General features: G+C 44.5%; 1 protein-coding gene across 2 annotated transcripts in view; it reads right to left on the reverse strand.

Annotated features, from left to right (window-relative positions):
- Window positions 1-14280, reverse strand: part of FOXK1 (forkhead box K1) — a 66941-nt gene that overhangs the window by 1237 nt on the left and 51424 nt on the right. Inside the window, exons 3-8 of one of the 2 annotated variants that reach the window (XM_073361940.2) lie at window positions 12697-12853; window positions 11510-11656; window positions 9390-9583; window positions 7627-7793; window positions 6607-6993; window positions 3658-3882 (exon numbers count right to left, since the gene is read on the reverse strand). In XM_073361940.2, coding sequence (XP_073218041.1) covers window positions 3658-3882; window positions 6607-6993; window positions 7627-7793; window positions 9390-9583; window positions 11510-11656; window positions 12697-12853 — 1277 coding nt within the window. The remainder of the gene's footprint in view (window positions 1-3657; window positions 3883-6606; window positions 6994-7626; window positions 7794-9389; window positions 9584-11509; window positions 11657-12696; window positions 12854-14280) is intronic. The other variant, XM_073361941.1, reaches the window with a different exon arrangement.

The raw sequence follows: 14280 nt of genomic DNA on the forward strand, positions 1-14280 counted from the left end.
CCCTAGCCCATGACTGAAAAATTCTGCATCCCTGGACTATGAGACTGAAGCTCAACTTACTGCATGGAGCACCACAATCAAAAGCTTCTCCCAAGCTGCCATACCAGCATGCCTTAAACCTGACCTGGATGGACCACTGCTAGGGGCATGAGGGTAGTTTAGTCTCCATTTTACAGGTGAGAAACTAAGGCAAAAAGGTTAAATGACTTACCTCAGGCCACAGAGGGAGTCCCTGTCAGAGCTGAGATTAGAACCCAGGAGTTCCTGGCTTCCAGTCCCGTTCTCCAAGAACTAGGCTGAACTCTCACAATAGTAAAGAACTGGGAAATAAGGTAACCCTACTTTCAGCTTACAGGGAGTTTCAAGAGGTCTGTTACTGAGTAGAAATTTCTACAGTTTAAAGTCACAGCAAGACAGAATATGCTTATACCTTAGCAAAATCGTAAAATAGCTTCACATTGATAAAGATGGCCAAACTGTGAGGTACATCAACATGGTAAGAGCTAGCAATACAGGAGTGTCCACTACTAGAGGCACAAAAAAGGAGCACAGGGATAAGTAGTAATGGAAGCAGAACAAAGTCCTTCAGAGTCCAGCAAACTACACCAGGCAATTGTGAAGGATGCCATGCACCAGTAAGGTCAACAGGATGAGAAAAAGAGAAGACCGTCAGGGTTGGATGAGAGAAAACCACTGACCACTATTCAGAAAAGCCATAGTGGAATTCCAGGAGGAGAAAACCCCAGGGTGGGAAACATGTTAAAACCCAGTCAGCCTAAGGGAAGAAACTATGTTTTTCAGCTGTGCATAGTGAACTGCGTCGGAAAGATACAAGCTCTGCATCCTCTGCAGAGAGACTCTAGCACCATTTCAACAGGAAAGCTGTGGTGTCACCGGAAAGATTCTAATCACATCTGATTACAAAAAAGAGTAAGACAAATTTCAGTGATTTCAGAGCACCTTAAACATAAATGAAGAATAATTAGCAATCAAATGTCCTACTCTACATCAGTCTCATGCTACTGCAGGATAATACCAGCTCCACTTATTTTTAATCTCTATTCTTATTTAACAGGTTTATACATTGAGGAAACTACAGCTACTCATTACTGGTTTCCATGACTGGACAAGGTAAAACTAGGTAGAACTCTGGTGGGAAAGGTTAAAAAAAAATGGTGGTAACCCATCATCCAGCAGTGGACTAAACCAAAGAAATTACTCGTAGGACAATCCAAAAGATGCTATAAGAAAGCCAGCATAAATCCCAACGAAGTCTTCCATTCTGACTGCCCGTAAGAGTCAGAGTGGGGGTGCTGGGACTCTGATTTCATAAGAAGGGAAGGCAAAACTCAAAGTGCTAGGGTTCTGCCACCACCAGTCATTACCCTTAAAGTGACAATACCTAATGTCCCAAGGAAGCACAAGAATAACCTCCCAAGGGAAACCAGACTGGACTAATCACTAGAAAATATCCTATATGGAACAATCCTGCATTGATGTAGAAGATCCAGTAGGCCCTCTCCATTTCTACAAGACGAAACCATGCACCATAGTACTGGTTCTTTCCCCAAGACTTTGATGAGTGAGAAGAGACTGGGGGTGAGACAGTGAGGTATGGAGAAAAGGATTTTCTGAGAACAGAGTTGAGGGTTTAGTGGTGTCAGAAGAGCACTAGGGAAGATTTATTATGTAATATTGAGGGCAAGGGTTGACTAGCAAGTGTCACGGATCCACAAGAGGAACCCTTCAGTGTGCCAGACCTCCAACGGATCCTACTCTTTCTTCACAGTAGGCCACACAGCCTCACTGTCTCCAAGACAGCCTCTGGGCTCCTGCACTCCTGCTTCACACCATGAGCTCTGCCCAGTGAGTACAACTAACACAGCCCCCAATCAGAGACTTTTACACTCTTTGTAGGCTAATGCACCTCAGCATGTATTTGCAGTGACACCAGGCAGTTTCTCTAAAACAGAGTAGGGCTTATTAGTGAACTGGAAAAAAGCATTGCAAGTCCCTAGGTTAGCCTAGAGAAAAAGGTTAAGACATAGTCCATCTGGCCAAGCCAGTGCTATCCACCAGCCACGCTGCTCTGGATTCCATTTCAGGGTCTCTGTCCCTTTGTCAGTCCCAGGTGAGAGCTGTCTGGCCTCTTCCAAAAAACAACTCTTATCCCCCTCCTGTCACTTCTCAGGCAGAGCCATGCGGAGTTCACATACCCCACCTGCTGGAGCTGCCTGCTGTCAAATGTTGATTGTTCAGTTGCGGGGGTTTCTCATTGTCTCTGGATCCTCCTTGAGCTGGGACGGTTTCAATCAGTTTTTTAAACAGCCCATTTACTCCACCAAGAACCCAGATGTCTCTCACACCACTCCTGTCTCCTGTTCTGCCCCAAGAGCAGACCTAACCCTTTAGCCTCCACTGGGCAGCAATGCCAAGTGCAGAATTCATAAAAACCATTACATAAAATTTCTACTTTTTCACAGCAAGAAAAGTCAAAGTAAGAGAAAATGGGCTCAAGGAAGGCCACATTTATTTTTGAAAAGATGCTAACCCTAGATGGAACAGAGACTGGAGGGAGGTGGGGAAGGGATAGACAGATGCATTGTCAAGGACAAAAAAAAGGGACTGGACTCTGCAGAGGCGATGTTGGAGAAATGGTCTGAAGCAAATGGGATGAAATTCAATAAGGACAAATGCAAAGTACTCCACTTAGGAAGGAACAATCAGTTGCACACACATAAAATAGAAAATGACTGCCTAGAAAGGAATAGTGCGGAAAGGGATGTGCGGGTCATAGTGGATCACATGCTAAATGAGTCAACAGTGTAACACTGTTGCAAAAAAAGCGAACATCATTCTGGGATGTATTAGCAGGAGTGTTGTAAGCAAGACACGAGAAGTAATTCTTCTGCTCTGTTCCACACTGATATGGCCTCAACTGGAGTACGGTGTCCAGTTCTGGGCACCACATTTCAAGAAATATGTGGACAAATTGGAGAAAGTCCAGAGAAGAGCAACAAAAATTATTCAAGGTCAAGAAAACACGACCTATGAGGGAAGATTGAAATAACTGGGTTTGTTTAGTCTGGAGAAGAGAAGACTGAGTGGCAGACATGATAACAGTTTTCAAGTATATAAAGGTCATTACAAGGAGGAGGGAGAAAAACCGTTCTCCTTAACCTCTGAGGATAAGACAAGAAACAATGGGCTTAAATTGCAGCAAGGGCAGTTTAGGTTGGACATTAGGAAAAACTTCCTATCAGGGTAGTTAAGCACGGGAATAAATTGGCTAGGGAGGTTGTAGAATCTCTATCATTGAAGATTCTTAAGAGCAGGTTAGATAAACACCTGTCAGGGATGGTCTAGCTAATACTTAGACCTGTCTTGAGTGTCTGGGGCTGGTCTAGAAGGCCTCTATGTTGTTTGAGATGGCAGAGCTTTTTCCCCGCAAGGACTTAGAGCACGAAGGTTGGGGGAGAAAAACTGTTATTTAGTGGTGCAAAATGTTGCACAATACACATCTTGCACACACATTTCAAATTGGATGTATGGGAGAACTTGTATGTCAGGATCTATGTGTAGAAGAACTCTAGAGTTTGCAGTGCATGTGAAACTACATCAGGTGATGGAGCACACAGCCATAAAGGAAAGCCATACCATAAGCACTGCCGGTGATGCTGTTGGTGGGGATGGCATGCTTCCCATTTTGTGTCACTGCCCGAACAGGGAGTTGGTGTTGTCCAATGGTCACTGGAGTTGCCTGCTGAAGGATGGTAACAGTTTGCCCTGGGACACCTTGAGCCATCTGACTGGCAACTGTTTGGATGACTCGACTGGCAGTGGGTATTGTGGCAAACGCAATTGTTGGTTTCTCATCCAGGCCTGTTTGGACATTAAACAGAAAGGAGAATCATTCACCTTGAGCGGTCTTCATTTTCATTAATATGCTAACAATAACGCATACCCCAAGATTAGACAAAATGAAAATACCCAAGCACATACAGCCAAAGTATCCAGATACCACCAAATAATTTGCCTTTGATGAATCCCACAAATCAGTATCTCTTGGGGATGGGAAGCATCACTTCTCAGGTCAATGCAGCTTAGTCTCAGAGTAACACATTTGGGCTCCAAAACAAGAAGGGGTTGAGGACATGGCTGACTGGTGTTGGCCTGATCCCGGGAGATGTGAAGTACCCAGAAATCTTTATGAAGGATCAGGTTCTCCAGGGAACACTTTCTGTGGGCCGATTGACACAATGGGATCCGCACTGAGAAGAACATTGCAACCAGTGATATAAGAATGGGGAAGGATTACTACCTATGAGGAACAAATGGTTATTCTGAAGCATTTCAAAACATCCAGCCATGATTTTTCAGTAACTCCACAAGTTTTCTTACTGTACCTAACACAAAAATATCTATGCAACTGTTTACCAATGTCAGGAATAGACTTCCTCTAAGGCACAAGCAGGCCAACTAAGAAACAAGGTTATAAAAATGTCATCCTGAGGCATAAAAAGGTTCTCCCCATCGTTCTTTTCCTTATCTGCATGTTACTACTTTGGCATGAATAATTGTCAGTGGAAACTAGACTACGAGAGTTCCCTGCCTGTACACCAACCACCCTGAGCCTCAGCTACACAACAGGGAAGGAACCATAACAGTATCAAACAGCCCCAGTGTTTGTGGAGTTAGGGACATGCCTACACTTGGGTGAGATCACAGGGGAGTGGAGAGGAAACAGACCCCTTCAATTTTCACCTGCCTTTGTGCACAACAACTTTCAACTAGCTATGAAGGATAGGGGAAGGAACCAGCAGAAAGGGGGCAGTGCCTGGACTGATGCTGCTGTTTTAGTGCGGCAGTGTTTAAAACCTTCCTCCTCATTCCTCCAGGTTAACTGATCTGCTCAACAGGCAGGGAGCAGCTACCAGAACTCTTGCCTCAAGGAGCAACCCTGTCCCTTTGTTGGCCAGCCAAAGGCTGCAACTGAGATTTCTCTCTGCAACTGACTCAGCTCATTGCCTGACCTCTCCAGCCAACTCTGAGATGAGGAGAAAAGGAGTGATGTCTGCCCAGGCAGGCAGGAAGTGAGGAAGCTGATCCAGCAGGAGGACCCCAACGTCCCCCTTCTCTTCCCCATCTTAACATCAGAGAAACAAGGGAGATATGGAAGAATAGGAGAGGAGAGCTCAGGCAGGGTGTCAGGCTGGTAGAAGGGTGTAAAGAGGAGTGGTCGGGGAAGTAGGGAAGAGACAGATTAGGAGAGACAAGAGAGCCAGCGAGGAGAAGGCAGACAGTAGGAAAGGCAAAGGGGAGGGAAAAGGAGATAGCAGAGAGGATGAAGAGTGGAGCTGGGGAAGGCAGAGGCTGGGGGGGGAGGGGGGTTGGAGAGGATCTAGCAATGGCAGAGGATCAGAGAGACAGAAGCCTGCTCTACACTAAAAAGTTACATCTTTTTAGTAGTTACATCTCTCAGGAGTGTGAAAAATCCATACCCACAGTGACACAGTTAAGCTGACCTAACCCTCGGTGTACAGTGTGGTAGGTTGACAGAAGAATTCTTCTGACCTAGCTACCACCTCTTGGAGAGGTGGATTGCCTATGCCAACCTGAGAACCTCTCCTGTCGGCGCAGGCAGCATCTACACTGAAGTGCTGAGGCTGTGCTACTGTACCACTACAAGTGTAGGCAAGCCCACAGATTGCTGCTGGGAAGCCTGGAGAACCACAGAGGGGATCTATTCAAAAACTTCAGGGAAGTTTGAAGGTGGTCAAAAGCAAGCCAACACCAAAGCAAATGCTGAGTGTCCCATATTACTATTGGGGAGGGTCTTTTGTCTTGCCCTGCCCTCCCCTCCTCATCCCAGCTTGTAAGCAAAAAAATCACTCTTCTGCACAAACACCCAACGAAACTCACTGTTCTTATTGTGCTTGTACATTAACTGTACATTTGTACAATAACATCATGCAATTATGAGAAGAGCTGCAGAAAAGGACATACTGCCCAAGTGAAAGCAGACAGAGAATGATCCTTTTATAGAACATTAGGTATTTTCAGGGTTTAGCTCACTAAGACCACTGAGGCCAGAGTTGGCCAGTTTAGAAAGATATAAAGTGATCCTTATAATAATTGGCTTTTGCAGAGTCTTCTAATCACAAACACTATATGCACTTCTACAAAACTCATTTCCAGAGGCTTACACCTTTCCTCCTTTGGAATATATTTTACATATCCACAGAAAAAGGACACAGTCTCAATTACCATCAATGTCACCTTGAAACAAACAGCTTCAGCCTTCTCTGTGCTGGCTTTTCAAAACAGAAAAGAATACCTTGGGATGATGGGAGTTTTGTTTTGGGATAGCAATGCCTTTTGGTAATTTTCCCAATTGATCAGAATGGGCCACAGTCCACAAGCATATTGTAGGTGGGCACCAGAACTAGAATAAATATTCACAGCCATATATTCAGCTTTGGTCACCAGTAAAATTCTAGCTAGATTTTTACTAACTAAAGGCCACACAGAGCTCAATTCTGCTTACTGCTAGGCAGACCTAGTGTGAAAGCTCTTACCCAATTTAAATTGTATCTTATGACTGACCTCTTTTGTCAAGGGCTAAACACCCAGGGCGTGAAATAGGTGTGCAGAAAAACCCTACAAGTCCAGACAAATCTTCCTTTGTCAAGTAGGGAGGGAAATGAAACAGACTACCTCGATGATCACCAGCCAAATCCAGCACTGTTCCTGCTGCTTCGTGAGCACCGCCGCCTGGGCCCGGATTTGTCAGTATGTATCCGTTAGCAGAGCTTGAGGAGGAGGTTACAACCCTGACCATTGTAACAGTGGGTGCTTGCTGCACTACATGGATTGCATGACCAGAAGGCTGCTGAGAAGTCACTATTGGCATGTAAGCTACCGGCTTTGCCACTAAAGTGGATGGCCGGGGAGGAACAGCCATGATCACCGGCTGGGCACTGACAGGTGATCCTGAAACGGAAGAGATACGCATGTTAGAACACTCATTTACTCAGACTCATTTACTGAGACATTTCTAATAATGCATAATGCTGAGCGGTGCAGTATTTGGAAAAGAATTCAAGTTATTCAGACAACAGTCAATCTTGTACTTCCTAATTTTTGAGCGGCTGGCTTTGCAATCTCAACAACATTCTGAGTATAGTTTTTGTATGCAGTGTGTGTACACACAGTGCAGGATTTTAAATGAGTTGCACAATCATGGGGTTCATACAGACCTATCACCACCCAGCAGTTTCACTTTCCCAGCATATGAGTGAAAAACTCCACCCCTGCTCAGTGCTTTTTAAATTATCAGGTCACATGGAACTCTGGGTGGAGACAGCAGCCCCAAAGAGCAACCGACCTAAATGGCTGAAGAGGAGAGAGGACAGATCCAGATCCAAATCCCCATTCAGATTGACTCCCTCAACTCCCCATCCCATCACCATGAAACTGAAGCGAATAAGAAAGAGACCGTCTAAAGCTATATACCCTTTCCCAGCCTCCAGTGGTTAAGTATGGAGAGATGAGGCTTTTATTTGAAATATATAACACCCTCCCACCACAATAAACACCATCTCCTGCAAAATAGGGGCTACATACCAGGCGCACTTTGTGAATATCGATACTCTGGAACAGAGGCTAACTTTGACGCAAAATCATGTTCATGTGGAATGGGTGAGCCCTCCCTGGACAGGCACTCTGGAGTCTGTAGGCCACTAGAGTGAGGAGACAGCAGGCCGGGATGAGTAGGAGAGGCAGGGGCACTCCTGAAACACAAACCAGTGCAAACAGAGTCAAAAGAATACATGCTGGCCAACAAAGCTGTAGCAGAGAACAAAAGGCGTCTCCAAAATCTACTGCCTCAGCAGAAGAGCTTCTATTCTTCCACAGCACTAAGAAACCATTCTTGTGCTGTTTCTACCGTCCTACTCCCTCCAATGAAGCCAATAGCATGGCATCTTTCAAGCAATGCCACTCTTAGTAGGGAGAAATCTGAATCTAAATGGGCTACTCAAATGGATTTTTTTTTTTAATAGGTTTTAGTTGGTTGGCTTTGTTTTTCCAATCCTGTTTTTGACAGTCCCTTTGATTAGTACGTGCTACAATTTAAACAAAACATGAAACATTTAATGAGAGAGTTTTTCTATTCCTCTGTTAGATGGGGGATGACGCCAAGGCTCCTCTCCCACTATTCCTGTCCTGAGAGAGGCAAAAACAGTGAAACTCCACTAAGTGCTGCCAATTCACGAAGTACACTGAAGAACTGTATTTTTTGCTAATTTTAAGTAACAGGAATTGCAGGCTTTATTTGCAATTATAGCAGATACAAAGTTTTCATGCAAATGTGATCTTCAAGTTGTCAGTATTACAAAGGTCGGGAATTCCCAAAAGTACAAGCACCATTTAAGAGAGTCACTGTTCATAAACCCAAGGGAACAGCTGAAAGCACTCCATTTCCCCTCTGACCAGGGAAAGTAACCAGCCTTAAATGAGAACACTTTGACACTCTGGATTGAGTCATTAGAAAAGTCTAAAAGTACAAAGAACACTGAACTTCAAGCAGTTACCTCCGCAACATTCCCAAACCCAGCTAGCTAAAGTGACAAAGAGTTCTGAAGTCACTCCTAGAATCCCCCTTGTCAGTACATTAGACCAGCAGCCTAGCATAAATATTTTAGCAGAGAGGATTATGGATTTCTAATTCCTGGGTCTTTTAAGTTATTTCTAATACTATACTCACTGGGTGTGGTGTTTAGTTATAGAATCTCACTGAATAAATTAACTAGATATCATTGAACTGTGAGGGATCCTGACTTTATTTGCATTCATTTTAACAAAAAAACATCATCTATAAAACAGAACTGTATTCTCTATGGGACTCACATTTTCATTAACATTCAAACAAACAATATCCTTCTCTCATACACGCCCTATCGTGGATGTCACCTTTTTATTATTAATTTTCCCTTAGCTTCACGCACATTTAGACAAAATTTGGTCCCTGTGAGAGCAAAGGGTAACACTGCACGAGCTAGGATCAATTAGTCCAAACAGCTAAGCTTCTCCTCCACACCCATACCATTGGCTGAGGCAGTTTCATTTAGTCCCATACTACATCCCTTCTACTCCATTGCTGACAATCATGTCAAATGATGTGATGTTATCTGAAAGAGACTAGTTTAAATACCACATGATTTCTCCTACGACCTAATCCACATGTGGACCCAACTCTTCAGAAATGAACGGCAGGGCTTTGCACAGTAAGCCACTTACTCCTGTGAGAATAAGTTCTGCATTACTATGAAATGACACCAAAACAGTTATAGAGATTTGGAACAAAATAAAAAGGGACCCGAACTTACCTGGAGGAGAGGGGTCCAAAAGGGGTTCGAAAACAAGACACCCCTCTCTGTCTCCGTTTTCGGAATGCCTGTTCGACTAGCTTGGCTTCTGAGGCAGGGTCGATTCGCCAAAAGGAGCCCTTTCCAGGCTCCTCCTGGGAGCGTGGAACTTTGATAAAGTAACGGTTCAAGGAAAGGTTGTGCCGAATGGAGTTCTGAAGGAAGCAGAGGAATGAGTTGATTACTATGCAACGTGGAAACACCAAAGACAGACAAACTAGGCTTCACAGACCAGAAAAGTAACATCCATCCCCTTCAGAATCTCTGCCACAAACAGTAACAAGCTACCCAGCTACCAAGACTCACAAGGGGAATGGAAGTGATAAGAAAAAAATATGGCTAAATAAGTTACAAATACAGATAGCTTCCATTAACTATGGAGAAAGATAGGTTTGCCTGGCACTGTACTGTTAGCTGCCCCTTCGAAACAACTCCTAGAACCAGTGAGGGCAGTAGCTCTTCCACTGCAAGATATGGAAGTAGGGGCTTTGGAAAAGCATAAACAAAAGAGATATGTATTGTAAAACATTTAGAACACATTTCAAAGACGGCTTTTTTGTCTTCAAGTGGAAAACTGCCAGGTTGGGCTGCACCGCCTACCAGCAAATTGATCACATGTGCGAACATGAACCACTAGAGGCCACCACACACCACAATAATCATAAAGCAGGCCAATGATTTTTTTTTTTTTAGACTGACTAGATATTGGGAGGGACACATTAGCTGTCTGGCACGGACCTAGCGCTGTAGGGTGCTGTAGATATTACCCATCTATATAAACAACAACTGAATTCCCAGGGAACAGTCCTATCACTGACTAGGTTTAGCACCGCTATGTTGCAGGACAGGCACAGTGAGCCCACAACTGCATAAAATCATTTCTAATTCCTCTTCCTCCCGGCCCCATTTTTGTGCTTCTCTAGCAGCTTTCAAAGAGCAACAGATGTGCTTTACAGAGCCTTACAACACTGCTGGTAGGGAAGGAAGGGACATATAGAGACCACTTCACCCACCACTGAAATGCAGCCATCTCTGCAGTATAATGCAGCAGCTGGTTAACAATGCACAGCAACACTGTGGAGCAGGATAAGGTGGGAAGTGAAGAATTCCATAACCAGTTGGTAGTGCAGAGGAAAACTGGGCAGGCAGAATGTACTTATTCTGATTATACTGCCAAGTGCGACCAGCCATGCTGCTCCAGCCAGCATGTGGAATCAACAGCTGCCCGTGATTCTCCAGTGCACCAGTGTTGTGTGCCTGGAAGTGACAACACCCAGTTCAGAGACGTGGCACTGGGAAAGGGTGAGTGTGGCTGAAGCCTTGGCTACTGACACATTAAAAGCAACACTCAAGCAGCTGAATACCCAAGTCTGACACAGCATTGTCAGCTATGGACAAATTGTACAGAGAAGCTGGTGAGATTTCTCAATAGTATGCTAAATGCAGAGACGTGCAACACAAGGGGCCAGCTTGTGGTTTTCAGACCCTTAGCGGTCCATGATGGTATTTATACTAGAGCGACCATACTCTGGAAAAGGAAAGCAATAGTCGTGGAGGGCATGAGGGTTACTGTGATTAAAAGCAGGAAGAGAACAGAGTTGTAGACAACCATGCTGAAGTGGAACAATCGCAAATGGAGAGGTCTGTGGAGCATCCTCTTCTAAATAACTGGACATCGTCAAGATTTTTCAGGGGTCAAGGAAAATTTGGAGAGAGAACAGGGGAGATGAGACTGATGAAGTGGCTGCTGGTAGCAAGGGCATGGAAGGAAATGAAAATGGGGATGACAGTCATGTCAAAGATGTCTCTAGAGATGCAGGCATGGTGAGTGACAAGAGTGGCAAGGATGGGCATTAGAAAACCAGAGGCCCCTGAGCCATGTGAATTGTTTCTGTAGAATAGCCTTTACAAACACTGCCCACAAACAAAAAGTTTAAGTGATGTTATTAAACTGATTATTCCCTAAATTGACTGGAACAGCTTCCCACTACCCCAGTGCCCTGATCCCTCACCAAATGTGTTTCTTTTTAGGATAAGCACTTTAATAGGAATTTCAAAATTTGTAGGTGTCAAGAACTCACCTGCCAGCCTTTGTCAGCAGTCCTGTAATATGGATAATGCTTGGTGATATGGGCGTAGATCCCACTTAGTGTTAATTGCCTGTCTTGGGCTGAAGATATGGCCTGCACAATTAACTGAGCATATGAATATGGTGGTTTGGACTCATCCTAAAAGAGAGGACACAACAGAGGAAGCTTAATTTCAGAATAAGGATTCTTATGCTGGAGTTTATGCACAAGCCAGATACTGGATGCCTTCTAGATATAGCAAAACTTTCTACCAAACAATATTTTCTGTTGGGAAAAAAAGTTCCAAAGGTTTGTTACGTTTTTAAAATTTTCCATCCATTCCTGCTTCTAGGTACTAGCACCAAGCATGACTTGGTCCTGCTCCACCGTCTCCAGGAGGGACCCCTCCCTTCTAGAAATTGAAGAAATGCACTAGCAAGGTTTATTTTATTTCCAGTTCCTCACATTGCTCCATCAGTGCATCTGCACCAAGAACAGCCACCCTGGCTTAGGGGAGAATTCAATCTTCATAGCTATCCAGTATCGTGCTCCCTTGCTAGATCCCAACTCTGGCATTACCAAGAGAGAACCTACATCTTCAGCTTGGGTATAAGGTCACTTCATCAAGACTGAATTCCTTCCTTATGACTTACTTTTTGTTTGTTATGTTTTTAAAGCTAATCCTCTCTACACTGCTCTCCTCACCTCTTGTCCCTGAACTGCAGGCCTGTGTATTCTGCCTGAGTTAAACAGCAAGCTCTTCAAGGCAGGGACCCTGTCTTTTTTCCCTCAGTGTATTTTACAAAGTGTTACGTACATCTGTGGAGCTGTTAATTGAAGAAGAAAAATAAGACTCCTTGGTTTTAATACTTTTCAAATATATAGCTTCTTCGGGGCACATCTGCATGTCAGGCTTCATGGTCCATCAGAAAAGAAAGATTCCTGTAACTTGACCTTTTAAGTGAATGCAGAAAATAAATTTGGGCAGCTAACCTAGCGCAGATATCCATGAGCCAGTGACTGACACAGAGGGGGACGACCCAGTGACCCTCAGGGGCGTTAAGTATCCCAATGGAAATACGTAACTCACAACACATATGTACAATGGATAAATTATCTTTAGACTTGTTTAACTACAGTATACTGCCAGGCCTGAAAGCCTCCCAAAGCATTGCTGGGCAGATAATGTTTCTCTGAACCTTTGGGCTGTCCCCGCCAGATGCGTCTGCCTGCTGCTCTGATGCCGCTTTTGCTGCATACTCTGCTGCCAGCTGCAGGTCCGAGGTAATGTTCTGAACAAAGCGATATCCTGAGGATCCAGCACCACGTGGACTGGCCGGGCAGGAGTTGGGAACACTGGAGGGGGTAGAGATGAGAGAGAGAGATCCATCTCCAGTTATTTATTAACTGCAACAAGCGTACACACAGCTCCTACCATCCAAGGATCTCTAGGCAATTGGCAAACAATTAAGAATCTGCCTCTCTGAGAAGTAGGTAGGTAGGTACTGAACTTATTTCTCCACATGGGTTAACCCAAAACTTAGAGAGGTTGAATGACTGGTGATGAAATAAGTAAGTCCTGACTTGACTCCTAGAAGTTCTGACTTCCTGTCACCTGCTGTAGTCACTAGACAACACACAATGTCAACGCATGAAGCAGGATCACCCCTCTGTGAAGCCAGCATGGGACTCCACTGAAAACCAAATATTGTATCAGAGTTTGGCTTTCTGGAGTAAATAAGTTATACAAGTAATTAAAAGCCTTACTCTTCTGTCATAAATCTGGCCAATACTATTCTCTAAGATATAGATGTTGATCGCTCAACTTCTCTACTTAAAAAGGCTACTTATACTTTTGCAATATCACACTTAGATGCATGCACTGGGTGCAGCATCACTGGGCTTCAGAGGGCTGTTCAACAACACAAAGGTTAATGTTAAGTAGCTAAAACCACAGCTATCTCCTTAACCTACCAGCATACAAACCCTACTGACAACCAGTGGGAGTTGCAGATACAGGTAGAGCGTCCTTCATATCAATTTTCAGGTTTCAGAGTAATAGCCGTATTAGTCTGTATTCGCAAAAAGAAAAGGAGTACTTGTGGCACCTTAGAGACTAACCAATTTATTTGAGCATAAGCTTTCGTGAGCTACAGCTCACTTCATCGGATGCATACTGTGGAAAGTTTAGAAGATATTATATACACACAAAGCATGAAAAAAATACCTCCTCCCACCCCACTCTCCTGCTGGTAATAGCTTATCTAAAGTGATCACTCTCCTTACAATGTGTATGATAATCAAGTTGGGCCATTTCCAGAACAAATCCAGGACAAGAACAAGAATGTCGGGTGGGGGGAGAGACAAGGGGAAATAGGCTACCTTGTATAATGACTAAGCCACTCCCAGTCTCCATTCAAGCCCAAGTTAACTGCATCCAATTTGCAAATGAATTCCAATTCAGCAGTCTCCCGCCGGAGTCTGGATCTGAAGTTCCCCTGTTGCAAAATAGCGACTTTCATGTCTGCAATCGCGTGACCAGAGACACGGAAGTGCTCTCCGACCGGTCCACGAATGCCATAATTCTTGACATCTGATTTGTGTCCATTTACTCTTCTACGTAGAGACTGTCCAGTCTGACCAATGCACATGGCAGAGGGGCACCGCCGGCACACATCACATTGGCGGACGTGCAGGTGAACGAGCCTCCGACAGTGCGGCCGATGCCATCAGGCCCCGCGATGGCGCCCCCTGAACAGACATGTGGGCACAGTTGGCAACGG

Source organism: Lepidochelys kempii, chromosome 10, assembly GCF_965140285.1.
Source record: "Lepidochelys kempii isolate rLepKem1 chromosome 10, rLepKem1.hap1, whole genome shotgun sequence".
NCBI lineage: Eukaryota > Metazoa > Chordata > Testudines > Cheloniidae > Lepidochelys > Lepidochelys kempii.